Below are 27,945 nucleotides of genomic sequence, written 5' to 3'. Positions count from 1 at the left end.
AGGTGGCAACCCAACTATTAAGGTGTTTGGTAACACTTGTAGTTGAGCTTTAACAGCTTAGCAAAATTTTTTTCCTAACTTCAATTTTACGGCTGTAGCTTTTACTCCACAACAGCTGCAGCTTAAAAGCTACAGCATCTCACTCCCAAACACCCTATATAACTAATTGCTGCAGTAAACATGAGGTTGTATTGCATTATATAATGCGGGGTGCTAAAGCCAAACGCCCCAAGAGGATTATAATTATTACCTAAAAGAAACCATATCAACCATCCAAAAACGAATCCACTCGATACATATGCACACCCACACACACACACATAACCACACTCTCAAATCTCAACTCCAATATGTCCATGCCTCTCCGCCGTGGTAACAGTACGAGATAGTGGGATATCTCGTCCCAAATTGTCTTCCACTTGCGCTGCCTTGGTGGCTTGGTCGCTGGCTAGTCACATTTCTATCGTTTTTCACCAATGATTACGATTGTCACCATAATGCCATCCAAAGCTATAAAGCAAACTTGGTGGTCATTAATTAATGCAAGTAAAGACTTTCCCTGCGTTGCGCGATGTGCCTTTCAGTTGCCATTGATGACAAATAGTAACTTCACATCCCCTCATACCCATCAATTTAATTGAATGAGTAAGTTATTTAGGAGAACTTTTCCGTCCTAATGATTTTATCAGCTCGAATCTAAATTAATTTAGACCCGTAATCTTTGGATACTAAATAATTTAATAGATCAAAATAGTCGTCTTCTACCCATTCATTCTTCGATTTGAGGAACTTCAAAAGAACATCCCAATTCTCTATTTTGCCATTTCTTTTACTACCGATACGTTTTCTTATTCTTCTTCATAGGCATGATGTACAGCGATTAAGAAATAATAAATTATAAAGCTGGCCTAATGTTTTATGCTACATGAAAATTGATGAACCATCATTAAGCTCTACAGTGCCTCGGGGTGAACTTATATAATTCCAACTTGGGTGAACTATATGCAGTTAATATTCAAACAAGATATCCCACTGAACCTGTACAAACTGTGTGATGGGAATGAGCTGCATCGCGTTCTCTCCACCCGATCAATATCTTATTTCACTTGCGTGCTGCACGGTAAAGCTCCATATAGTCAAGAGCAGGGCGATTCCAAGACCAGTCTTGCTCCATCACTGTCTTGCATAATGAGTTCAACCACTCTCGACCATCATAATAAGCAGAAATTGCCCTGAAAAATCAATTTCCAAATGAATGCTATACAAAGGAACACAATACTAATGGAAATACCAGCAAATTTAAAATGCTTGCTCTAGACAAACCTGAAACTGTCATAAGTCATACTGGATTGCTTTTGTTTAAAAGGGATCATAAGTGGCTGACCTTCTAGATCCTCATAAATATATAATCTACTTGTAGTATGGAATGAAGAAACATGGATGCTGAAATCAACTACATGACTACCGCTTAAGAAAAGTAGATTTGCCGACTTACTTGAACAGGAAATAGATTCACTCACCTATTAAGAGCATAATCGACTCCAGCAATATCAGCTCCATCAAAACTAAATCCATTTGGTTCAAGATCTAGGGCTTGTGCTCTCTCTTTATCATGGTCAACATCAAATACAGTGTCATAAAGTCCTACAGGAGAAATAAATTGGAAATGTTTTGTCAAATACATTATCTTTGCCAAATAGTAAGAGGGGAAGTTCACTGCAATCCACAATAACTATTGGCCACACAATCTGAAGGAGAACTATTTTAAAAAAAAAAAAAAAGGGAAAAGAAGTTGGAAATTGAAAAACTCTTCCAATTAAATGAGCCAAAAATGCAGGTGTTCTGCATGACATGCAGATGCTTTCCTTCTCCAGCATTTGAAACCCCCAAAAGAAAACTAAAAAGAAGAGAATGATCTGAATACACATAGGCATGCAAGTTTATCACGGCTATAATAAATGATTTTTCACATATTAAAATGTTGAAACAGTTAAGAGAGAATAGACCGTAGTCAGGTGCACACCTCCAGTTTTCCGAACCACTGGTATTGAACCATATCTCATAGCCACAAGTTGTGTCAGTCCACATGGCTCAAAGATTGAAGGAACTAGAATGAAATCGGCCCCAGCATAAATCTATAATAAAATCTAAATAAGTAAATCCGCAACCATATTGAAGATGTAAGAGTTTAAAATAAACAGACTGAAGATTTGATGTTCCACAAGAGCATACCAGGTGGGAAAGTGGCTCATCATAAGTCAAACAAAGACGAGCGCGGTCCGCATGAGAAGAATGCAACTCATTAGCTAAATTCACAAAATCATTCTGGATTCGGGGATCCGGAGCTGAACCAAGCAACACAACCTGGCATCACATATTCTGTCAGAATAAATGCGAAAATGCTAAACAAGCTACGGCAACAACTGTGTCAGCACATGACTTTTGAGTCTGAAACTACACCATTTTGTCCTTGCATTCACATTACTGGAGTTTCTGCTTTCCTCCTTGATTGAAATCATACATTCTTGATATTGGGACACACGCACATAGAAGAAAAATAAGTTTTAGTTTATTAGATGAAACCCTGAAAGATGTTGGCATCATAAAGATTCTTCCCCTCATCAACATCCACTACTAAAGAGGAAAGTTTAGACTGATGCATTGGATGAAATATTCATAGACTACGGTATTACACATGTTAATACATGGCCCAAGAATTATAAACAAAAAGGAAGCAAAAAGATAACCTGACCACCGCGATCTAATGTTCGCCAAATTGCATGCTTGATGAGATGGATTCCTTTCTGATGTGTTAAGCGAGTAATGATTCCTACTAAAGGCAGATCAGACTTCCTCAGACCAACCTTTTGCTGCAAGGCTTCCTTGGCTGCTCTTTTGCCTTCAACAAGATTTTCTGAAGTGTATGATACCTAGAATGACATGCAACATATATTACCATAACCACTGGCAGAAATAGTGATCAAAAGTTACTACCTGTGTTTGCAATTTATCTACAAATGCAATCTGTACTTTCATGAGTCTTCTCCTAAATATTTATAGGAATGAAAGTATTGGAAAACAAGTATAAATAGAAGAAAAAAAAATGCAATTGTTTACTAACAGGAATGAACTTGTCATTAAATGGGTCCCACATATCCTGGTCAATGCCATTTAATATGCCATAGAATTTGTGGAGATGAGGAGCAATAGCAGGATCTCCAGCAACCTCCTTCGAGTAAGTGTGAGACACCTGCAGAAATAAATGCAAATAAGATGATGCCATAGCTAGGACTAAAATGAGGAAGTTGCTGACATATTAGCTCCTCCGGAGGCTATATCACCAGACATGAATCCACAAAAATAAAAATAACCGCAGGTCGGAGGGAGGGGAGGAGGGGGGCGGAAAAGCATTTTAGGGTTCGTGCGATGTGTGTCAACAGAAAGTTCATGCAGAAAATTGAACTTTAGAGCAACTTGAGATCAATCCAACAAAAAAAGAAATAATAAATAAGTTCAGAACAGAGGAAGAATGACCCAAACCACATAAAAATCTTAAACTCCATTCGGGACAGTATCTAAGGACATTAAATGATATAGGAAATAGTGTATGCTCACTGTTGTAGCCTTGTCTGCATATGTCATAGCTTTCCCAATATGATGTGTCCCAAATTCAAGGTTGTGTATTGTGAAGACAATTCGAGCTTTGCTTAGACCATAATGTACATAGTGGTCCTTAAAAAGCCAGGCAACAGGAGCACTAGACCAATCATGGCAATGGATAATATCCTGCCATTGCAAAGCATCAGTTAAAGCAGATGTTTAAATGTCTACAATCATGTGAGACCATACATACCCAGCAGGGTAGAGGAATAGAATTCTTAATGCAATGGAGATTTTCCGCTGATATGCATGTTCTCATTACAAGAAAAAGAATAAAATGCATTTAGATTGGACTGATATCATTCACTTACAGGATGAAATCCACCTTGGAGCAGGAATTCAAGAGCAGCATGGCAAAAGAAGGCAAACCTCTCTTTATCATTGTTGCAGCCATATACACATCCCTTCGAAAAAAATCTAAAAGAAAAATGCGCAATGAGGATTCCTGAGGAGAACTTTGTTGTATGGCTATTAACGAAAACAAATTGATCTTGAAAATAAAAATAAACATTGCAGAATAGGTCCTGAGCTCGAAACCACAAGCATGTATCAAAAGAGCCAAGGAGGTCAAACATGATCGGTTAAAATGAGATTTCATATTGTGCATCAATGCATATACACTAAACTGACTACCACCTGATCTCACAACCTTGGATGCCAGAAAACTCTTGGGATTATAAATTTTCAGATAGGTAACTCCAAGGGGTTTCGAATCCGAGACCTCATGGTTGAATCAGAGGGTCTTCTACCACTCAACCCAACCTTTAGGATCATATACTGGAAAAAATATTTTAGCCTCCAAGTTAATGCTGTCAATGATTTGTGGCCACATAATATATAGGTGTAATTTTGGGACTTTATGTACCATTTGGTATTATTTGAAAGGACTTCATGACTGTAATTTCCTATGTAAAATTCATCTCAAACAAATTCATTCTTATTATTCAATCTCAATAAAGTTCAGAGCTTCACCCGTGCAATATATTAGCAGCTAATCATTTTGGGAAAAGTAAAACAGCCAGCACAGACCTAATGAGTTGCAGATTGACTTCGCCAATCCAGGCTTGTGATAATAAACAAATAAGCTTATTGCACTGAGTGAAACAACTTAAAAGCACTACTTAAACTAAATCAATTAACATAAATATACGAATAATCAATAGACTCTACTTATAATCTGGATGCATATATGCCTACTGCACAAGAATACAGTATAAATATGGACAGGAATCACAGTAGGTTTAGAGAATAAGGAGGCGTCAGGTGTGAAGGATTACCCATTTTGAGGCTCCAAAAAGTAGACTGAGAGGCCTTCTACCTTCCCAAACCAAACTTTTATCTCAGTCCCACCCCAGTGATAGCTTCTATTGTACCCTAAGTCCTTCACCTATTCAGAATACATTAAAGTAATTAATCACATTTCATATTAAAACTTAGACCAAAGACTGTAAACAACCAACAATAGTGTGAGGATTTCCACATATATGTAATGAGAAAGATAGACAAAAGTCAGAAAGCAGAGGTTGTCTCACTAATGATCTAAATTTGTCTATGAAGAAACTAAGATAAGTGCAAAAGTACAAAATTTTCAATTTGGAAATGGAATCCAGTCACAGGAAACCACCAAAGTGTTTACTCTTCAAACCAAAAGTGAGGGACAACTCCTAATTCCACGATTCCATGAAAGATACTGCCGTGAAGATTTCAAACCAAAATATCAACAAGGATATGCACAAAAAAATTGAAATTAAATCTGGTCAAAGAAACAGCATTGAACTTACATCGCTGAATTTCAAACAGTCATACTTTGGAAGAATAATGTCCACGTTGTGGTTTAAATCTTGAACAGTACGGGACAGACTAGTGACAACATCACCAAGACCTCCAACCTGCAAGAGATATCAGAGATGACAAAGGACACGGAAATAAAAAAGACATGAGTAGGGGTTTCATGTGCAAAATATCCATACACAGACACAGTTTTATATCACTTCTCAGGATTAACAGCCTAGAACTTCACTCTTATTTCAAATCAATTTAACCGTTTTATTATCACTGCACTTCTTATTCCAGGCAATTACAATGTAACTTTCTAAGTCACAAATGCCTAAGTTAAATTACACAGATAGCAGCCGCAACTAAAGAATGTACAGGAGCTTTTTTGACAGGTCAGTATATTATCAATAATTCCTAAGTCCTAAAAAACTGTTCTGTTGAACCATAAATTCTCTCTGTGGCCTAAGGTTACCTTAGCAATGGGAGCCATTTCAACAGCGATATGCACAATGTGCATTGGTGGCTCTTTCACAACTCCTCCAAAGACAGGTATATGGTAATCCATGCCATTTTTGTTGTCAAAAGTGCCCCCATCTTCCCACTCAGAGAACACAAAATCCATCGTGTATGCATCCAGTGGAACCTTGACTGCAAGGAAACAAAAACCCACATCCTTGAATCTCAAAAAATTGCATAAATGCCTCAAACCAGTGAGGCCTTTCTGCCTGAATGACAGATCTCTTAATATAATATGATTTGGCATCATGCTGCACCCCCCCATAATTTTCTGCCAGATAGTTGATTCACTGACCTAGTAATTTAGCCACTAAATTAATGTCCGTCTGAATGCCATGCAACCCAACCTAAAATGTATCTGCTAGAAGCTGGCCTAATTTCTTCTGGATCTAAAATGCTATCCCACCCTACAAATATCTAAGAGTTCTACATCCTTGTTCTTAAGAACCAAAAAAACCAGCTAACTGTTATAACAACCATTCATGGACTTTAAAGAAAGGGGATACGCGTCGCATGTATAAAACAAGTTTTAAAGAGTAATGCATGCATCAAGAACTTAATTTATTGTCCTGTCCTGAAATTATTTAAAATAAGAAGCAACTGAAAAATTGATGACAAAATCACAAAATGACAAAAGACTACTTCAGAGATGTGTGGTGAAAATTAAAGAAAACCCACTTGTTTATTCTGACAAGAAAGAAAAACCGAGCCCCCTACATAGCAAGGAGATAGCTAGAAGTAAACTCTAAACAGTTCCTAAATCTTACAGCAATTTTCAAAAAGGCTTTCGTAAACTGATCACTCACCAGTGGTTTTAACATGAGTACTATATTCCACAGGAACCATCTTTTGAGGTGGCAGTATACCCATGCGATGGGTCCAATGATTAAATGAACATCTGAACCAAATTTCGGATTTCCCATTGAGAACTGTGTTGGCAGGATTGTAAAACACTGTCACAGTAGTTCCTGCTTGAACGTCAAGAGGATCGGTATAAACTATATGTTTTTGGGACAACAGAAACCTCTTCAACGTTCTTTCTTTTGTTTCAGCTTTCATATGTGCAGTTTTCTCAGCCTGAAACAAGAGAAGAAATATCTCAGAGTTGTCACAAGGAGATGAAGTACTGGAAGGAACCCACCAAATGAAAACTTGACCGGTGCATGCTTTTTTTTTGGGGGGGGAGGGGGGGGTGGGGGGTTGTGGCGGGAGGGGAAGATATGCTGGTTGACTTTATAATGACCCAAATGTTGTCACAGAAATGCATCAGAAAAAGTTTTCATCTTCTATGTTTGTCGATGCAGAGTCCAAATAATTGACCTTAGCACGAGCAGCTTCCTCTTTTAGTCGCCTCTCCTCTTGGAGTTTCCTGAATGTCTGGCGCTCTTCCTCAACCCAGTATAATTCATCAGGAATGCTTTTTGGAACAATAGCATGGAAATCTTGACGACTATTGTTATCGTACACAATAGCTTTCCCAGGTGGCCCATCAGCAAAGACCCAATCCAACACAAGGGCTTGATCAGGTACAGAAACTGCAGAAAATATAGCGGCTCATATTATGATGTATAATAAGGAATACTAGCACCAAAACAAGGCTATTCATGAGAGCAAGCAACAAGAATGAAAAATCATCCACAATCATATAGAAGTATCTAACCCTCCTTCTAAAGTCAAACTTGTTCACAAAAAGACATATGAGATTGTTCCTAAAAAAACACCCCTCTTTCAACAGCTGATAACCAACATGATTTCAAGTCAATATAGTCATCTAGATTTTCCCAATGAATCCAGATAACTCTGTTAACACTTCCAAGTGCAAGGAGAAAAAAGAAACTGAGAAGTATATGTCTACATATACCTTTGGCATACCACCAATCACCATCTGTTCTCTCTGAACTGACAAGCCTAGCGACAATGGACAATCCATCTTTCCAATTATTATAACCCCCATGTATCCAGAGCTCCTTAGCATGAGCAAGACTACTGGATTGTTTATTATAATATAACCTGACCAAGTCCTCACCTTTAAACTCACTGGGCTCAATGTACCAAACATTGTCAACTGACCTTGCAGCCTTTTTTTTAAGCTCTCGCAGCATCTCTCTTTTCCTTTCAGTTTCCACCCTAGCCTGTGCCCTATCAGCTTCAATAGCTGCGTGTTCTGCTTCTATTCGCCTCCGTTCTTCCTCTTGTCTTTCCTGTTCAGCTTTCTCCTTGGCAAGTTTTTCTTGTTCCCTTCGTTTTTCCTCAAGCAAGAAATCTTCAAATGCCAAAGCATCCATTAGACCTTCTACAGCAATGCAGAAATCTTTCTGATCATTATTTTCATAGATATTTTGCCCATTGAAGAACACAAAGTCTATCTTAAATGCTTCCTTAGGAACATGAACTTGACAAGACCACCAATCCCCTTTGAGATGGGTCTTGTTCAACCTGAATGTAAAAGATTTCCATCGCCAGTCATTAAAGGCTCCCATGATGAGAACGTCTGGTTCATTTTTCAGAGTGGATAGACTCCTATTAAGGAACACTTCTATATCTTGATCAGGTTTCACCACCTGGGGATAAACAAAGATTTTTTTTTGTCTGAGAAAATTCTCATCAGCAAGCCTCTCAATTTCCTGTTTACGCAAATTCTCTTCCACTTCCTTCTTTAATTTTAGGGAAGCATCTTCAGAGGCTTTTATATCAGCCTTAATACTTTCATCCCTCACACTGTCATTGCTCTTATTAAGATTCAAATGCTTTCTCTTTGAAGTTGACTTTTCTGTCACATTCTTAATATCTGATTTGGGAGTTGTTTCTTTCTCCTGAAACACATCATCAATTCTACCCACACTTCCATTTCCCACCACTTGACTGCTTTTAGCACTTATCAAATCTTTATTTGTTCGTGGTATGTTCTCACTTTCCTGTTCTGTTATATCGACATTTTGTTCCCCAATTTGATTATCCCTAGAAAGTTCAACCGCAGGTTTTTTCTCCACACCATTTGTAGGTGCAGGCGTCTTCTTGGTGGGCCCTCCATACTCACCCGATACTGGTGTGCCTGAACCCTCTTTGTCACCATTTTTCTTCTGATCCCTCTTCTGGATGCCTGTTCCCACAGGTGTTTTCGGTGTAAATCCCTTAGAACCAGTATCTTTAGTCCTTGGTGTTGAGACTCCTCTCTGTCTCCTCCTTGAAAAATCTATGCAGTAGGCAGAACAAACAAAATTTTAGAAATGAAATGGAAAGTAACAAATTTGTTAGTCAAATTCCTAGTAAACTTGCTCAGCTAGGAATAACCCCACAACTAACCTGAAGCAGCATAGATCCTATGAGAAAATCCTCTCGTGGAGTATCCATTGTGCCATGTAATAAACTGAAAGCATAAGTCTCAAAATTTAGTATTCAGCACAGCATATAGTGTCATTTGTTACAGTCGTTCTCAGAATCGTAAACTTGCACTCAACTCAATAAAAATAGTATAGCAGTAAATACCCAACTAAAAACAAAATAGACTTAATGAACAAACCAGAGGCATAACATGTAAGCCAAAATAATATAATCAGCAACCCAGAAGAGCAAAGCGTGTATCAGAACAAAATGATCATGTGATGCTGATGATTACAATGTGATTTCAAATAGAAAATCAATAAATAAGCAAATTCTATAAAGAAAAAACAGAACTGGAGAAAAGCAATTAAAAAAAAAAATCAAGAAAATCACCGTTCACCAACTTACTTGTGTTGTTTTGACAAAAGCAGAGGAACCCGTTGAAGGTTTGAACTTGAATAGACTTCTCTCCTGAGACACAGCTCTGCAACTCACTGAACTTTGCAACTGTAAGCCAGCAGCTGCCATGGTTGGCTTTAATTAAAGAGTAAAGAGAAGAATGTTTGCTTGTTGAACTGAAGCTTGAGTTCTTTGGACTCTTTCACCACAGCAGTCAAATAATCACTGATCAATTCACAAACATAAAACCCATCTTCCTCCTCTATAATTGTGCACTGAAAAAAAATAAAATAATAATAATAATATTAGTAACTGGTAAAAAATAAAAAAAAAATAAATAAAAATACAAACTTGACAAGTTCGAGTGTCACGGCCAGGCTGACGTAAAAAGAGTCTCAAAATCTCAGCCATAAGTGTCTATAAACTTAACCTGTTCGACATCTTTCCATATTGATATGAATCACATCACATCAACCGTTTCGTTATACTTTGATTCTGAGATCAACGGTGAACCAAGGTGGAATATTTTAATGAATGCGGACGCGCAAGTGGGTGATTAGTGCTTGTGATAAATTCAAATTTTTAAAATGTTTCTGAGTAGCCATGGTTTTAAGAGGCTAATAGTCAAGTAATGCGTCGACCGGTTGTACAATCGAAGCCGGAATTGATAGTCGAATAAGAAGGCGCCACGTAACTAGCATTTTGTGGGAATGTTCATGGGATCGGTTGAGGAAGCGATAAGTGTTCATTTTAACCCGTGGCTGTCCGGTTAATTATTTATTAATATTTTATTGTTACTTAGATCTACCGGTAAAATCTGAAGTATCATCTCAGCGGTAATAATATTTCCTTTTGCCCACAGATCTAGAAAAAACAATTATTCTTCTGTTAGCAGCATTTGCAACATGTTTTTTTTTTTCTTAGTAATATAAAATTTTCAATGGCAATCATATTAATTAATAATTTTAATGATATTAGGGATCAGACTACGGTGTAACTGTGGCACCGTGCCACAGTTGCATCTAGTCGTTGGATGCAGTTGGAGTGGTGGGGTCTATTGGCATCCAACGACTAGATGCAACTGTGGCACGGTGCCACAGTTGCACCTAAGGTCCCCCTGATATTAAAGTGTATATTTTTTCCTACTTCTACTTTATTATTCACAATCACATGGCCAAGAATACCTTAAATTAAAACGCATGGTATGATTTTATGAAACAACATATATGAGATTTTTTATTTAGATAACCATATAAAGCGAAAAAAAAAGAAGAGAAAATGACGTTGGCTCTTGGATTTATCATTATTTTAACTGACTGGGAAAGGAAGAAACAAAATGTTAATACAGTAAAAAAAAAAAAATTAGCAGACAATATTTTCTGTAACCACGTTGCAGAAAATGGAAACAAAATTACTTTTAGTTTTTGCTCTGATGCTGTTATTAAAGTTTAGCTGCTTCAAAAGTGAAAAAGAAAAGAAAAAAAAAAACTTTTTCACTCATATCAATACATGCGAATCTGAATCGTCATCGTCATTGGTGTGTTTGAGTTTCTGAGTTCCTCGTATTCTTCAAAATCTTTTAAGATTGAGCTACGTACGCTATATTTACCGTTAAGTTTCTTTTTCAATCCGAGCTAAAAAAATAAAAAATTAAAAGTTTCTTTTTCAATCAACTTCACAATAACTAGCTGGTTATTATCAAATCCATCCCTATAGTTTTCGAACTTAACACGTTAAATCATTAATCTACTTGCCTCGAATTAGTCACTAATATCCAATTCCATTTACTCGACATGCCCTTACTCCTTATTTATTTCTTAATCATTTTTAGTTTTTTTTTTAATTTCATCCTTCTCATTATGAGATAGCATATAAAATTAATTGTTATTTATTTATTTATTATTCTACCCCTCCTTAAAATTTCATGATATTTCTAAGAAGTTGGGAGTCGAAATTAAAAGAAAAAAAATGAAAAGAATTAGTCTTATGTAATTACAACAAGAGTATTTATATTTTTCATTATTTCTTGATCCCAAGAAGTGTCGTGTTTTATTTTAAATTTTAAAACATGACACTTTCAATTATTGTTTTATCCTTATTTTCATGATAAATTCTATTATCTCTTAACATAATAGATGAAATGAAAAATTAAAAATTTAACAAGGATGTAGTGGTAAATATGACATTTATCAAGAATAAAACATGCATTCTCTCTCTACTACTACTACTAATAATAATAATAATAATAATATTTCTCTTTTTTGCTTTCTCCTTCTCAATTATTATTATTATTATTACTACTACTACTGAAATAACAAATTATTTCATACACATATCTATAAACGCACGTGTAAATAAATTTTATAGATTTAAGTCATTTGCGTTCTTAGAGTATTTTAAAAGTGAGGCTTACTAAACACATGTGACTATTTTCAAAATTCATGGCACTTTTAAAAAAATTATTAAACTTTTAACCAATTCTCATCACATTTGATTATTTTTACAGCACAGTTAACAAACAATTATTTTAAGAGTTATAATATAATAACATTAACAAACTAACCCTAACTATATAACGTTAAATTTAGGTAAAAGACTTGGATGGCGGAGACAAACTTGAGACAAGTGGTAACTTATGGACTAATTTGCTGCCTTAAAAAGAATAGGAATAAGTTTGATAATAACCCATTAATAAACACGATTAATTGCATTAATAAAACCCATAAACAACTTTGCATTAGCCAAATGTGGGGGCGTTTACCTTATTAGAAATTAACTTGAGACAAACCTTGTCTATTCAGCAACTGCCACCCCACTTTTTTAAACAAAAACAAGTCACAATATTTCTATTTCTCATATACACTCACAATAAAATTAATCTAGTGGTACGAAGCAGGTGGTAACAAAGAGGAAGAAGAGGTTTATATAGGTAATTGAAACCAGGGGCACTTGCATGCATCGACTTAGAAACAACAAGATCACTGCAAAGTCGGGCGACAATGACTTGTTCGTATGGCCACATAATTCTTCGGCTTGCGGAGACAAAGAGACAAAGGTATAATATTGTGCCGATCCAAATATCCCACGCTTTTTGGTCTGAGAATCAACAAAAGTCATCAATGTTCACTAACTAAGAAATTCGTGGCTATTACGCCTGTGTTTTCTCTCATCGAACTTGACCCTTGTGTGTGGTCAGAATCAGATGATTGCCATCCTTCTACTGAAGCTTTTTTATTTATTTATTTCAATTTGCTAATTTGCTATTATATCTCCCTTTTTCCTGTGAATTTTCTGGTTTGTGTTACATGTTAAGCATGCGCATGCAATTGCATCGTTTGCGTTTCATTTTGATTTTGCGAAAACGATGACTTGGTTTGCACATCTTCATTAACGTGAAGGATTAGGATCCTTCTGAACGACACCAAGTGTTATTTGATTCTGTAACCAGAAAGAATAAATTAATTTTGCATAAATGACTTCATGTTTAGAATTCTAAATTTGATATACTCACATACGTCAATACCATCGACATTCTCAATTTCTTTTAGGTATCATATGGATATGCAAGCCGTATCACGCTTGCAGACTTACTGCTAACCAATTAGGGTTGCGGACAACTCTCATAATGCGTAACACTAGGCATAATCTACTCGAGTAATCAATGAACTTCGATTTGTTTCAACCTTCTCTATGATTCAAATGGGTCTAAGTTTGAACGAAGCAGAAGACATTTCCTGCTAATAACATTGTTCAGATTCAATTGGTAAACACACCCCATATATATATGGCAAGAACAATTTCAGACTAGAATCTTTTAGAGTGAATCAAGTGTAATATAAACAAGAATTACCTGTGATTTACTTACGGTAACAATGACAAAATCCAAGAGCTGACCAAGGGAGCCTAGAATTACATATCCATCCAAATTATACAAGTAGTTTACAAGTGAACTAGCCGGGGTGAAAACATGTAGAACATACAAATATAAGTAGAAAGCTCTTCTGTTGCAAGATATAGTGCCAGTTTCTCATTTGTGGACAAAGTTTATTAGCTGAGAATTACAGTGAAAAAGTGTAAATTCTGAATAAACTCCTGGTAAACCAAGCATATTTGAATCAATAAGGGAAACAGTCGTAAAATTGCCTACAAAGATGGACAATTGAGTAAGATGTGAGAAGCCCCGCATAATTCTTTACACTAAAGCATCGGCACCAGCAACAATCTCCAAAATCTCTCCAGTAATTTTGGCCTGGCGCTGCCTGTTGTAGACGATAGACAAGTTCTTCTTCAACTCCATTGCATTATCAGTTGCATTGCTCATGGCACTCATTCTTGAAGCAAGCTCGCTGGCTAAGGATTCCTGCAAAGCCCTCAAGATCTGGCTGTTTAGATAGAGGGGCAAAAGAGCATCAAGAATCTGAACTGGGTCCTGCTCAAATTGCAAAATGGGTGAGAAAGAAGCAGTCTCAGTTCTCACAACATCTCTCTCAACAGTTAACTTTCCTTCCTTAGTTGTCAATCTGAAGAACTCATCCTCAGCAGCATCGACGCAAACACCATTCACATCACAAATCTCTCCCCTTGGTGATAGTGGAAGCAAAGTGTGAATCACAGGATCAGACTTAACCAAAGACACAAACTTTGTGTATAAAAGCTCCACCTTGTCAACTTCTTCACTAACAAAGAGTGAAAACACATCATCTGCTATAGTCTGAGCTTCTTTAGCAGTAGGTAATGAACCTCCCTCAAGAAATCTATCAACAGGAATATAAGGCCTACGAAGGAAATATGCATTACCCTTCTTACCAACACTAATAATAGTGTAATCAAGTCCAAGAGTCTTCAATTCTGCAATTCTCGCTTCAGCTTTCTTAATAATATTGTTGTTGAAACCACCACAAAGACCACGATCACCAGTGACAACAACCAAAGCAACTTTCTTGACAGGTCTAACTTTGATCAAAGGAACATCTATGTCTTCATTTTGAAGCTGCTCATTGATGTTGTAAAGAACCTCAACAAGAGTTTCAGAGAAAGGCCTGCCATTGACAACAGCTTCCTGAGCTCTTCTGACTTTAGCAGCGGCCACAAGCTTCATGGCCTCGGTGATCTTCTGTGTGTTCTTTACAGAATCAATACGTTCTCTGAGCTCGCGGAGACCACAATGAATTGGTGTAACTGATGAAGATCTAGAAGGGTTGTTGGGGGTTGCATTGTGAGGAGGCCTAAATGGGTTGAGAAATGAGCCAAAAGAGAGCGAAGAAGTGTCACGACACACAGGTAGGTTTGAGCAAGACATGGTGATAACTGATAACGGATTGTTGGAGCTCAAGGTGAGAGTCTAAGCACTCAAAGAGAAGGGAAAGAGAGAGTCTGCTTTGTGGGCTTGGTTTGTTTTAGGTGTTTGTTTCATGAAGTCTTATCTTTTTTTCATGTATGCTTCTTCTGGCTTGGAGGAAATGAGAGGGAACGAGTGGAGGGAGATGGAGGAAGTGGATCAGGTTTTTAGATAAGGATTTTGACCGTTGGAGATTGCATGGGACATGAATTTGATTCAATTCATTTTTATTTTTATTTTTTAATCAATATTTCATTGTGGGGCCCATCTGAAATATCTAATTACCTGATCACCACCCCCCCCCCCCCCCCCCCCCCCCCCCCCCCAGCCGCTTTGAGAAAAAATTCTGCCATTTGATATATTTTCTGTTTTTCTCATTGCAAATGGCAATGGTTGCTATATCAATCCTTCCCTTAATGGAAAATGAAGAAAAATGAGGGTGAATTTGACACCGACACAATTATTCGTGGGATTGTCAATTCCAACATTAGTAAACAGACAGGAGCACCTTGCAGGATATCTGTCCACTCCAAAATTAAGAACTATGTATGGATCATATGGGCGCAGCAACCATGCAGTCATAAAGTTATACTCTCAGGCACAGAAAAAAGAGGGGAAAAGGGTTTTTTTTTTTTTTTTTAAAAAAAAAAGAGATGAGCAATATAAAAATCTGAGTTTAAAGATCTCTATTCATTTAATTAAATGCAATTGAAAACAAAATAAATGGCAATATTAATTTTTTCCTTTCCCACGAATTAGATACATCCCAAAACATTTGAAAAGCAAATCCAGTTAAACTTGATCCTCAGCACTTTTTTCTCCAAGAAGAGGGCTAATTATGGCATTGTATGTTTGATTATCAGGACTTACTCCACTGAGCACCATGTCGTCGTGCAATTCAATCACTTCCTCTGGACTGCAATTCTTACTAAACCTGGTAACAAGAGTAGTGTATGTTACATAATCCGGAATAATGCCATGCAGAATCATCACCTTCATAAGCTCTCTTGCTTGTTGATAACACCCAAATTTACATAAAAAGTTTATCAATATATTGTAGCCAACTTTGTTAACTGCAATCCCCACATTTCTCATTTCAGAAAACATAGCAAATGCCTCGGCGATCTTCCCATTGATGAAATATCCATTTATCAAGGTGTTATAGGTTATGGCATCAAGTAAACCTATCCGCTGCGACGCTTGTAACAAAGATTTTGCAGCATCTAGAGATGCATCCTTGCATAAGCCATTTATAATGGAATTGTATATTACCAAGTTGGGTTTTTTCTCCACCTTTTTCATATTTTCATAAACCTGAACTGCACCTTCTATATTGCCTCCCTTACAGTACCCATCAATCAAAGTACCATAAGTAATAATGTCAGGAATCAAACCACGAACAATCATACTGCTTAATAGCTGCTTTGCTGCTGCTAAATTATTACTTTTGCAGAGATAATTGATAAGGATATTGTATGAATACGCATCTCCTACCATGTGTTCCTCTAGAACTTGGTTATGTAATTTGAAAGCTTGCTTCACACATCCATTTCTACAAAGCCCCTTTGTGAGAATAGAGTAAGTGAAGTGATCAGGGCATATATGCTTATCAATCATGTCAGATAATACAAACAAAGCTCCCTCCACATCTCCTTCTGCAAAAAGCCAATGAATGGTTGAATTGTAAACCACATTATTAGGCATCAAGCCCCTCTTCACCATTTCATCACACAACCTCAGTGCCTCCTCTGAGCTCCCTCCTCTTGCATACCCGTCTATCAAAGTTGCATAGGTCCTTACATTACAGTCAATTCCAGCCTTAATCATGGCATAACGGATTTCTTCAGCAAATTCTACTCTTCCTAATTTGCAAAAGCCATTAATGATACAATTGTGTGTCACTGAATTGGGCAAAACACTATCTCCTGACATTACTCCCATCTTCCGAAAAAGCTTCAAGGCAAATTCCAGGTCACCAACCTGGCAAGCTTCATTAATTATCATATTGAAACAAACAACATTTGGCCAGATGCCACTCTTCAACATCCTATAATACAATGATAATGCTTCTTCTAGTTTACATTCTTTACAAAGTGCATAAATAACTAAGTTAAAAGTATTGACATTCTCAACATATCCACAAGACACCATTTCCTTATACAGTTTCCAGAACCTACCAATCTCATTTAACTTCACAAGATGACTCAAAAAATTATTCCAAGCATGAATCGAAACTGAATGCCCCTTCACTTTCAACTTTTGAATCACATCATAAGCACCTTCAGTGGCTCCAATTTGAGTACAAGCCCTAACCAAGGCATCGAACACGGCTGGAGTAGCCTTGCATATTTCATAACTATCAAGCAAACCTTCCAGAAATTCCAATGGGGACACACTATTTGCACTCATTAAATTCCCCATTAACAACAATGCATCATCGAATCTCCTCCAATTGACTAACAAATGAACTATAGCACAAGAAGATTCTAATGAGTGTGAAAAGCGGTTGTTCTCTCCAACCCAAGTGTAAAATTCCAAAGCTAACTTGGGTGACTTTCGGAACTCGGAAACAACACGATTTACCAATGAATTTGTGAGACTTGGAGCCATTTGCTCCAAAATTTTCCATTTCCTTTGCCTTAAATTTACACAAATTGCTCTGAAAACAATATCTTCGGTACTCGGGTTAGCAAATTGCTTACCCACGTGAAACGCTCGGCTTAAAGGACTGTTACTTTTGTACAAACAATTACAAAAGGCTGAAAACATAGAATGCTCAAAACCCAATTCATAAATGAAACAGTCTCTGCAATGAAGAAGCAAAAGAGAGCAAACCTGGTTCAGTATAAGTTTCTAATAATGGGAAAGTGGAATAAACAGGCCTGAATATACAAAAATCACAATTGCACAGAGCAATAAACCCTAGTGGCTCTCATGCAAAAGAACACTAAAGTAATAGTTAGGAGCGAAGAGAGAAATAAAAATCAGAAATTTAACTAAACAAAGAAACGGAGAGACTGAAACAGGCTACCTTCGAAGCCTCTTTCTTGCAACGAGAAGAGAGAAAAAGAGTAGCGGCTTAACTGATTATGGGGGGAAGACAGGAAACTGGTTTCAATTTTCGCACAAACTGTTGCCAGAAACTAACTAAACTCCTTGCCACTTCGAAATCCACCTTCATGTTAGCGTGAGACGCCCCACGCCAAGACCCAATCAACTTCAACGGGTTTAGGGTTGTCTGGGTTTGGATCCAAGAGGTTTGAACGGACACTTCGTTCAGTGGGCCATACGAAAAGCCCCTTCGAATAGACAACGACAACGATCACGCTCTTTTGAATTTATTTTCTAAAATATCTTTTGATAAAATATAAATGGGATATAAATTCATATTTATTAAAATTAACCATCTTTCTATAGAATTTTACTCAAAAAAAATACTTCATGTTAAATTATATACAAATCCTAAAATATTAAATTTATTTTAAATTTTTTCTTTTTATAATATTTCTATCTCATAACTCTAAATTTTTCTTTAAAAAATTCAATTAAAATTGAAAACATAAATATAAATTATAAAATATGTGGGTATAAAAAATTTGTTTAAAGAATAATTTATTTAAGTATTAAAATGAATCACCATTCGGAACAATAAATGAATTAATTTGTATAACGTTATTTAAGTAGTTGCAATTAAAAAGGAGTTTTAAGAGAGATTTTTGAGGAGTGTCAAAAAGTTTATTTTATTTTGTAGTATGCCAGAATGCATATTTTTCTTACTTTTTTAACTTATCCCTTAGTTACCTTAATTCAAAAGCTCTAATCCAAAAAGATGGATTAATATCATTGGTAAATTGATATATGCTAACTACAAATTTAAATTATTTATTATAGATTAAATAGGCAATTGTTAGTTAAAATGGAGTTTTCAATCATTTAATCACATAAACTAAGAGTATGAATATATTTATTATATGGTGAAAGTGATCTTTTATTTATTTTTTAAATGCTGGTGAAAGTGATTAATATCATTAGTATTGGACTTCAAAATACAACTCATCACCATCAACGATATCATGATCATCAGGCGAAAGATAACTCGATACATCCAAGTGGAGGTGCAGTCACCAGCTTGCAGAGTTTCTTTCTTCTTCATTTTTTTTTTTTGTCCCCTGCTAAATTTGCAGAAGTTAGTGTAATTAATTAATTAATTAGTTATGTAAAGGTTTGTATTAGTAGATCATTCTGATAGTCTTGTCAAAAAATTTTTATTTCTTTTTACCATAATAGTAACGTTGACCACAAAATTACAGTATAGTATTTATGAAGCTAACTATCACCACTATATTTTACAAAATTGCCACATACAATCATTTTTCTCAGCTTCTTCTCTACTCCATCCTTTTTAATTTTTTTTTTCTTTCTCAAGTAAATTTATAATCACAAGATAATTCCTTAAAGTTTGAGTCCGTTATGTTCACTTAAGGGTACGGTACTTTACAGACTGAATATTAATAAACTAGAAACATCTAATGGATTGGACTATGAAGTATTGTGCCTACAGGACATTATAATCACAACTTTAAAGTTGATAATTTATTTTATTAATTGAACTTAATTTACAAGATATTTCTGAAATAAAAAAAATTGTTAATTTAATGTTATGATTTGATTTAACGACTTTAGTTTAAGATTTTTTTTAATTTAAAAAAAAAAAAGCTTAGAAAATGTTACTGACTTCGCCCCGGGCTGTTATTCAGGCCGCGGAAGTAAATGACCGTCGATCGATGTGGGTTAGTTGAGGGTGAGTGAGAGGAGGCTATGTTTTTGTTATGGACCCATGTGCCGAAAATGAATAGGCCGTGACCTTGTTCAATATAATTTAATAAAGCAAGGGTCCTAACATGGCTACACGAAATGTCTAAATTACCCCTCTCAATTCGCCATTCAGCAAGTGCCGCCCGGGAGAGGGAGAGTGAGAGTTGACGAGGGTTTTGCCCGCTCGGCGATTCGGTCTCCACAGACAGGAAAGAAGGAAAATATGTCGTTCGAGCAACGAAAAGCAGCAACGCTAGCGTCACTGAGTTCGTCCGCGACAGACAAATCGCCGAAAGGCACGTTAGACACACCCATAATCCCTCTCCTGAACGCGATCAACAGTCACCCAAACTACTACACCACCAGCTCATGCTCCGGCCGTATCTCCATTTTCTCCCACCCCGTCAATAAACCCAAAGGCGGCACGTGGCTTTTCATCACCCACGACCCGGCTGACGTGGACTCCGTCCTCTCCCTACTCTTCTTCCCCACCCACACAACTCCGTCCTCCCCCACTCGGGACCAGCTCGTTTTCCGCTTCGAGCCGTTGATTGTGGCGGTGGAGTGCCGGGACGTTGAGTCGGCTGAGGCTTTGGTTTCTATCGCGGTGTCTTCTGGGTTGAGGGAGAGCGGGGTCACGAGTGTCAAGAAGCGCGTTATTGTTGGGATACGGTGTTCCTTGAGGCTTGAGGTTCCCTTAGGAGAGAGTGGCAACGTTTTAGTGTCCCAAGATTATGTTAGGTTTCTTGTTGGGATTGCTAATCAGAAATTGGAAGCTAATAGCAGGAGGATTGACGGGTTTTTGCAGGCTTTTAATTTTATGGTGGGTTCCTCTGTTTCTAGCAAGGACGAACACCAGAATTGCGGGGATCTGACGAAGAATGTTGATGGTAATATTTGATTAATTAATTCAGGACTTGTTTGTTTGTAACTGCCGTGCTTCTGCTTCGTCACTTTTGAATTTTGAAAGCTCAGCAGTAACTGAAGTGCTCACTATTCTATTTCATATCACAGCACTGCAATTGCAATTTGCTAAGACACTCATGGTAGTGTGTTCTTATTTATGTGACTTTTTGATGGAATGCGTGTTACATGAGGGTAGTGTTAAGATATAGAAATGAGAACCATGGAGACTGTGCTAGAGTTTTGGTTAACTTGTCAAAAGAACAAATGTTTTAAAACATTAACCCATGTTGAGCGTGTTTCTTCCTAAAATTCTTGCAAGAGTGTGAAATTGAAGCTACTGGCCTGCTAACCGGAGTTAACTTTGTGCCATCTGTGTTTTAATTCTTGTATTTCTCTTTTTGTATTGAGCTTGAGTTCGCAGGTTAATAAACTAACAGAACCCTTAAAGAGTGTATAAGAGAATGCAAAGATGCAACTTGCAAGAACCATAAGAGTCGTGTGTACATTCATTGAGCAGTGCTATTACATACTAACATATATTTGATTGCAGGAGACATTTCCTTTTAATGTGACAGCGAGTTTGAGTCTTTGAATCATTGACAGGGCCACCAGGAGTTCCTAGTTGCGGTCTATCAGTTAGCCGGATAGTGATTGCTGGTGAACCTGTGGAGAAGCTATTCCTTTGGGGTCATTCTGCTTGCATCCTGGGAAACTCGATCAATGACTCTCAGATTCTTGTATTTGGTGGTTTTGGGGGTATGGGAAGACATGCACGTAGAAATGATCTTTTTCTGCTTGATCCATTACAAGGAACGATAAAAGCTATTCACACTGAGGGCAGTCCATCTCCACGCTTGGGTCACACATCTTCTTTGATTGGAGACCACATGTTTATTATCGGAGGCAGGGCTGATCCTTTGAACATACTGAGTGATGTGTGGGTTTTCAATATGGCTAAGAGTAAATGGACTTTATTAGAATGTTCTGGCAGTGTCTTTCAGCCCAGGTGATTTCTTCATCGCATTTATGCTCCTACCTCTGTTTGATGCTTGTTGTTTTGGCATAATAGTGCATGCTACATACATTATTATAGAGATAATTATCAATCTTGGTACTTGGAAGCTGATTAGTACATCCTCCTTCTACTTCATCAATTTTCATATCTCATTATTGATATTTAATTTTTTGTCCACATTATGATCTATACCAATTTGTTCTTAATTTTTTATCCATATGTGTTTTTATATGTATTCTATACAGGCATCGACATGCTGCAGCTGTTATAGGCTCAAAGATATATGTATTTGGCGGACTTAACAATGATACAATTTTTTCATCTTTGCATGTGCTCGACACTGATACCCTGCAGTGGAAGGAATTATTAATTAATGGGGAAGGGCCATGCGCCCGTCATTCTCACTCAATGTTGGCATATGGTTCTCGGTTATACATGTTTGGAGGGTACAATGGGGAGAAAGCCCTCGGGGACTTATACACTTTTGATGTTCACGCATGCTTATGGAAGAAGGAAGATATAGCAGCAAGAAGTCCACATGCTAGGTTCTCCCACACAATGTTCCTTTACAAAAATTATCTTGGACTCTTTGGGGGTTGTCCAGTTAGACAAAATTATCAAGAGTTGTCATTACTTGATCTCCAGCTCCATATCTGGAAACACTTGAAGCTCAATTATGTGTGCAAAGAATTATTTGTACGGTCTACAGCCAACGTTGTTGACGATGATCTTATTATGATTGGTGGTGGTGCAGCTTGCTATGCTTTTGGAACAAAGTTCAGTGAGCCAGTGAAAATCAACTTGTCCTCTGTACCACTTATGTCTTTAGATGACTGTAACATACCTCCTGAGATGGGAGAAAAGCTTGTCACTCACCATTATGAAGGGGTAACAGGAGAAAAGAATGTTAACTTCCAAGCTTTAGAACTTGGGAACACACAGACTTTAACTGAAAGTTCTGACTTCAATTCTGAGGCTAAACATCCTGTAAATGATGGGCATCAGATGGCTGCTTCACACTGGGTAGTGGAACTTGATAAAAAGTATGCAAAGTTTGGGAAGGACATTTTGAAGAAGTTTGGATGGTTACATCTTGGAAGGAAGCCTCATCAGCAGGAGGATGGAAAACGTATATGTTTTCCTGTGACTGAAAAATTTTGTGCTATATTCCAAGAAAAGCAGCTTCATTCTGGAGGTGAATCAGAAGGTTTGAATACTATTGATTTGTCTAAACCATATACAGGAGGGGTGTTGCTCGATGAAACCTCCTGTGCAACAGCCTTGCATTTTCTTAAGGAATGTGGTGCCACTAAACAGATGGATGAAGCTGTTGAAGTCAAAAGAGCTCCTAAGTCTCCCTTTAAAGCAATGACTGAAGCTGTAGCCTCTTTGATCGAGCAAAAAGGTCTGTCAGCTAGGCTTTTAGAGCAGCTACCATCTAGGTTTGTTCCTCATAACTTTGCTTCTTCGGTAGTTGTATGTCTACTTAAGATGGGACATATGGTCATTCTCTCAAAAATTTATGGTTCTTTATGTGGATCTAATGGCCATGACTTGTTAACATCTTTTGTCTCCATCAGATGGGAACGGTTGGGGGATATTGTTGTGCTTCCAGTGACATCCTTCAAGGATCCAGTGTGGGACTCAATTGGCGGCGAGCTCTGGCCTGCTGTTGCCAAGATACTTAATACTTCTCATCTTGCTCGTCAAGTAAGCTGTTTGCATGTATTACATAAAAGCTTATGCTGAGCTTGCTGATGCCTGCCTTTGAAGTGATTTAAATGCATTTTTCCAAATCATGTTCATTTCTAAATTCACATCACATTCTTTTCTATATGCATTTCTTGAACTTATCAAAGTACATAATAAATGAGAATGGCATTGATATAATTTTACCTTTTGCTGTCAGCTTAAAAAATTATGATATGTTATTCAACTATTCCTTTATATTATAAATAAAAATTCAGGAAGCTAGAAAGTCATAAACTGTGTTCAGATAGGGTACGTCATAGTAAATCTAGTGAAATTTACTCACTAAAATTGCTTTGTGCCTCTAATTGCTGTTATGAACTTTTGTGATCCTATATCCATTACATCAGTTTGTTGAAACTTCCTAAGGGTCGAGTTGCACCGACTGGAACGAGGGATAGTGCTTTGGAGATTCTTGTTGGAGATAATGGTTGGGTCAAACATTGTGAGAATGGTATTCTCTATTCCTTTGATGCTACCAAGTGCATGTTCTCCTGGGGAAATCTCTCTGAAAAGCTTCGTATGGCCCGTTTAGACTGTAAAGATGAAGTTATTGTGGATCTGTTTGCTGGTATTGGATATTTTGTGCTGCCATTCCTTGTCAGGTATGGTATAGTCATTGTTGTCTCAGTCCTTCATTACTGCCAAGCTCTATAATTTCAGTGAACTTAGGGCTTCTCTCTCCCACAGTACCATACACGCACTTATAAGTTTTGATGAACTCATATCATCAGTCTTTTACGACCAGACATCTCTCATGTGTTGAATCTAAGGTGATGGAAGTTGGGAGGTTATTGCTTACAAAAAAGAGTTTTCTTATTTGTCTCCAGCAATGTACAATTTAATTGTGATTAGGGACAGGCTAAGCAATGTTGTTTTCTTTTATGGTTCCCGTAGATACATATTTTTCTGAAACTTTATGATCCAGGAGCTTTAATTAATACGGGTATCTACATTGTGCATCTTACTATTTTTTAACTGGTTGATCATTCTTATATTTTGCTGGTGTTTATTTTGTATGATCATGTTGATCAACCAGGGCGAAAGCAAGGCTAGTTTATGCTTGTGAATGGAATCCGTGTGCTGTTGAGGCACTTAAACATAATCTTCAGGCCAATTCTGTTTCTGATCACTGTATTGTACTTGAAGGGGATAACCGGTTTACAGCCCCAAAAGTATGTTCATTATTCTCCGTTAAATAGTGTATTACTTTTATTCTATAATCACACTTACTAGCTAAACCGGAATAATTTCTTTCCAGGCCCTAACAAGATGATGAGAAAAATGATTAGAAATATTTGTAATCCATGGATCGACTATGCTTACAACAACTTGGTTATGGAAGATTGTCTGCTAATAATGTATAAGGTTGGGGCTGATTAATGGATGGGTGCCATGTCAAAATCCTCTATGAAATTGTATGGATTTAGTTTAGATTGGTCTTACATTTGCAGACACTAGGTCCTGATTTTAACTTTCAACGTAGAAGACCCAGATTTTCTTGTGTTGAATAGCATTCTGGTTTTGTTCAATTGGATCATATAGCCTAGGTAGCATGTCATTTAATCTCAGGATTACCGTGAGTGATTCACCACAATCATTGTCCTTTCAGGGAGTTGCCAATCGGGTCTGTCTTGGTCTTATTCCAACAAGTGAGAATAGCTGGGTTACTGCTGTACAGGCATTAAGGTGTTGTATCCTAACTATAAATATCTTGATCTGAATATGCAATTAAACATTTTTGAGCTCTTTAAAGTCGTTTCAAGGTTTCCATATTTCTCTATTACCCACTTTTCCTGTCTCTATTTTAATTAGGAACTGATAATGCAGGAGTGAGGGGGGAACATTACATGTGCATGGGAATGTGAAGGATTCTGAGGAGAAGTTGTGGGCTGAACATGTATCAAAATCAATATATGAAATTGCTAGATCTGAAGGTACTATTATCATGACTCCTCTAACATGTTAAATGTTGCATTTTATGGTCACTTCCACCATGGCTTGGAGATTGTGATACCTAGGGCAACATTGGTTGTTTGCAGGTCATAGATGGGAAGTTACTATTGAACATATTGAAAGAGTTAAATGGTATGCACCCCATATTCGCCATCTTGTTGCAGATGTTGGATGCAGACAGATCCAAACATAAAATGAAACATGCAGTTACTTGTGGATAACGAATGAGTCTGCCTGTCAAGCACAATGTTGTGAAATAAAAGGAGCTGGGGGTTATTTTCACATGGGAAGTCCTCAGCGGATCCACCATTGTCATGATATCGCAGTGCAAAGGTATCATCGAGAGCCTGCAATTCCTTTGGGTCCCGCAGACGAGAATGCTGGAATATAGGACCCAACTGGTAAAAATGATAAGCCAAAAATGATCATGAATGACAACTGTTACGAAAGAAAATTTTGTTTGTAACACTTAGAAAAGAGTATATGTAATGTTGAAGTTTTTCTTGTTGCTGCCCACTTGTACTTGTGTGGCTTCCATAGACAAGTTATGATTGGTGCGTACAGTGTGATCATCATCGTTGCCTCCACTTCGTAAAGACTAAAGAAAGCGGGGGTGTGTTGAAGAATTTAATCTTTGGACTTTCCTCGAAGCCTCAGGGCGGTCCTGGTCCATGTGAAAATATTCCCCTTTGGCTAGTTATTTAATTATACCTGAATTAATTTGCGTGATTTACCCCTGTTTTTATTTTATTTTTATTTTTATTTTAAAGAATAAATGGCCCACGGGTATTTTTACATTTGCTGTGACTTATCATCAGGTAATGTCCATGTATAGGAGAAATAACAATTTTATTAAAAATGAGTAACAGGCGTGGTTTTACATTAAATGACTAATTAATACATATTTGTGGATCTCTATGCAATGGTGATTCGATTTCATGCTTTCGAGCATATCTATACTAGAAATTATTAATTAATTGATTAACTATTAATAAAGAAAAAGGTTTTTAATGAAGCACTTTATTCAAAGCAGAAAAGAGGCAACGAATTAATGGAGTCCAAAAAAATAATCCAAGGTTGATTAAGATATTAGCCACGGAGTAGGGTCGGGGCAAAGATTTTAGAATTGCATGTCAATCAAACAGCACTGGTGATGTAATAGTGCTACAGCGAGTAGGAGGGAATACTCAAGTGTCGGTGGCCAGTTTTGTTGGCTTCCTTCCACCTGACTCGGCTCACTATTTTTACCCTAACGCCGCTTTGCCGTTTGGAAATACCGTCTTGTTCAAAAACTCCATCAACTTTCAGTGGTGAACCCAACTTACTTAGCATCTTACCACCACAATCGAGTTGAGAACTTGAGCATGTCCTCTCTCTTGATATCAGTTTTAGAACATAATTGGGTTATTATTAGTTTAACAACCAATAAAATTAGAGGCTCATTAATTCATCTCCAATGTAAACTAAATCAGCATCGTGAAGGGCATTGCGGGTAACTGAAGAGAGCTTGGCTCCGAAATTAAGTCAAAGCCGTTGTTAAGCCGAATAAACAACTTGTCATTCTTTAATTCCAAATCAGTCTATAGAAAAATGTATTATTGCCTTGTAAACAATTCGGATTCCATATGCCTTCATTACGTTACTTCATATTTAATAAACCCTTTTACCCCCCTTGGCTTATTAAATTGAGTGGCACAGAGATAAGAACTTCTTATCTACTAATTTGGCAATATCGGTATGTTATATCATCATTGGAGCTGTGCATTTGCATCTCACTTCTAAATTGAAAGCTCATTTCTATATAATATTTTCACAAGAAATTTGTTGCTTTCATAAATGGGCAACATTAGACAACAGCAATGCCAAAATTATTGAAAAAAAAAAAAAGTTCTAGTCACGGCCCTCTGCTAAGTATCTTTAAATGGTTGGTTAGCGGGTCCTTTCAAGGTACCCAAAATTACTACATACTGGGAAAATAATTAGAGATGCTTTGTTCACCTTTTTCTGGTATTATTTTTGCTGCTCTTTTTTTTTTTAATCAATGAACTAACTCTTATTCATTAACATATAATTAAGCTGCTTCCACAAATAAATTCCAGCAAAAAATAAAAAGAAAAAAATCCAGAGACCTAGCAGCTAGCTATTGACCATGGATGAATTTATTGTTTCAACCTCCATTCCCATCACAAATTTTCCTTCTTTTTTTTTTATTTCTTTTCTCGGTTGTTTGTCTTTTGTTATGTTTCAACTAGTGTCGGTCGCAGGACTGCGGAAGGAAAACAAGAGTGGAATTAGCAATCCAATTACAATTACAATTTCAATTTGTATGGCTGGCTAGTGGCTGATCATGCTCCCAAGTCCCAATCCAATAAAGAAAGAAAAAGGCAGAGTCATAAATGTTTTTGGACCCATCCCATATATTGATGTTCACTCACTGCCCGCTGCTGCCCGAAATCTTAATCATCATGCATGCCATTTTGTTTTTGAGTAAGGT

At 37.0% G+C, this 27,945-nt stretch overlaps 4 protein-coding genes across 8 annotated transcripts; 1 reads left to right on the top strand and 3 right to left on the bottom strand.

Annotated features, from left to right (window-relative positions):
* Positions 1–790: 790 nt before the first annotated feature.
* On the bottom strand, positions 791–10,264 carry LOC102629511 (starch synthase 3, chloroplastic/amyloplastic). Of its 3 annotated transcripts, none has more exons than XM_025094667.2 (18): positions 10,103–10,264; positions 9,682–9,947; positions 9,256–9,319; positions 7,814–9,145; positions 7,273–7,487; positions 6,759–7,029; positions 5,909–6,084; positions 5,442–5,549; positions 4,938–5,047; positions 3,972–4,077; positions 3,616–3,786; positions 3,122–3,250; positions 2,748–2,930; positions 2,233–2,364; positions 2,024–2,135; positions 1,521–1,644; positions 1,324–1,410; positions 791–1,232 (listed from the first exon to the last, which is right to left on the bottom strand). In XM_025094667.2, the coding sequence occupies exons 2-18, from the start codon at positions 9,799–9,801 to the stop codon at positions 1,103–1,105; spliced, it is 3,570 nt and encodes a 1,189-aa protein (XP_024950435.1). In that variant the 5' UTR covers positions 9,802–9,947; positions 10,103–10,264; the 3' UTR covers positions 791–1,102. The 3 variants fall into 3 exon arrangements, with proteins under 3 accessions (XP_024950435.1, XP_024950436.1, XP_006467431.1); XM_025094668.2 differs by having other exon boundaries at positions 10,024–10,178; XM_006467368.4 differs by lacking the exon at positions 1,324–1,410 and having other exon boundaries at positions 10,103–10,263.
* A 3,239-nt stretch (positions 10,265–13,503) lies between these two features.
* LOC102629991 (ATP synthase gamma chain, chloroplastic) lies at positions 13,504–15,179 on the bottom strand. Its single transcript, XM_006467370.3, has one exon. The coding sequence runs from the start codon at positions 14,969–14,971 to the stop codon at positions 13,865–13,867; it is 1,107 nt and encodes a 368-aa protein (XP_006467433.1). The 5' UTR covers positions 14,972–15,179; the 3' UTR covers positions 13,504–13,864.
* A 492-nt stretch (positions 15,180–15,671) lies between these two features.
* LOC102630288 (pentatricopeptide repeat-containing protein At1g11710, mitochondrial) lies at positions 15,672–18,312 on the bottom strand. 2 transcript variants are annotated; one of them, XM_006467371.4, is made up of 2 exons: positions 18,042–18,312; positions 15,672–17,816 (listed from the first exon to the last, which is right to left on the bottom strand). In XM_006467371.4, the coding sequence occupies exon 2, from the start codon at positions 17,777–17,779 to the stop codon at positions 15,803–15,805; it is 1,977 nt and encodes a 658-aa protein (XP_006467434.1). In that variant the 5' UTR covers positions 17,780–17,816; positions 18,042–18,312; the 3' UTR covers positions 15,672–15,802. The 2 variants fall into 2 exon arrangements, with proteins under 2 accessions (XP_006467434.1, XP_006467435.1); XM_006467372.4 differs by having other exon boundaries at positions 18,095–18,312.
* Positions 18,313–19,830: 1,518 nt separating this feature from the next.
* LOC102630801 (tRNA wybutosine-synthesizing protein 2/3/4) lies at positions 19,831–26,211 on the top strand. 2 transcript variants are annotated; one of them, XM_006467373.4, is made up of 9 exons: positions 19,839–20,715; positions 21,335–21,737; positions 21,992–23,188; positions 23,327–23,456; positions 23,865–24,100; positions 24,535–24,670; positions 25,108–25,184; positions 25,326–25,432; positions 25,538–26,211. In XM_006467373.4, the coding sequence occupies exons 1-9, from the start codon at positions 20,049–20,051 to the stop codon at positions 25,642–25,644; spliced, it is 3,060 nt and encodes a 1,019-aa protein (XP_006467436.1). In that variant the 5' UTR covers positions 19,839–20,048; the 3' UTR covers positions 25,645–26,211. The 2 variants fall into 2 exon arrangements, with proteins under 2 accessions (XP_006467437.1, XP_006467436.1); XM_006467374.4 differs by lacking the exon at positions 25,538–26,211 and having other exon boundaries at positions 19,831–20,715; positions 25,311–25,432.
* Positions 26,212–27,945: the final 1,734 nt, after the last annotated feature.

The sequence above is a fragment of the Citrus sinensis genome, chromosome 2 (assembly GCF_022201045.2).
Source record: "Citrus sinensis cultivar Valencia sweet orange chromosome 2, DVS_A1.0, whole genome shotgun sequence".
In the NCBI taxonomy this organism is placed as follows: domain Eukaryota; kingdom Viridiplantae; phylum Streptophyta; class Magnoliopsida; order Sapindales; family Rutaceae; genus Citrus; species Citrus sinensis.
This window is presented reverse-complemented; position numbering and strand designations above follow the sequence as displayed.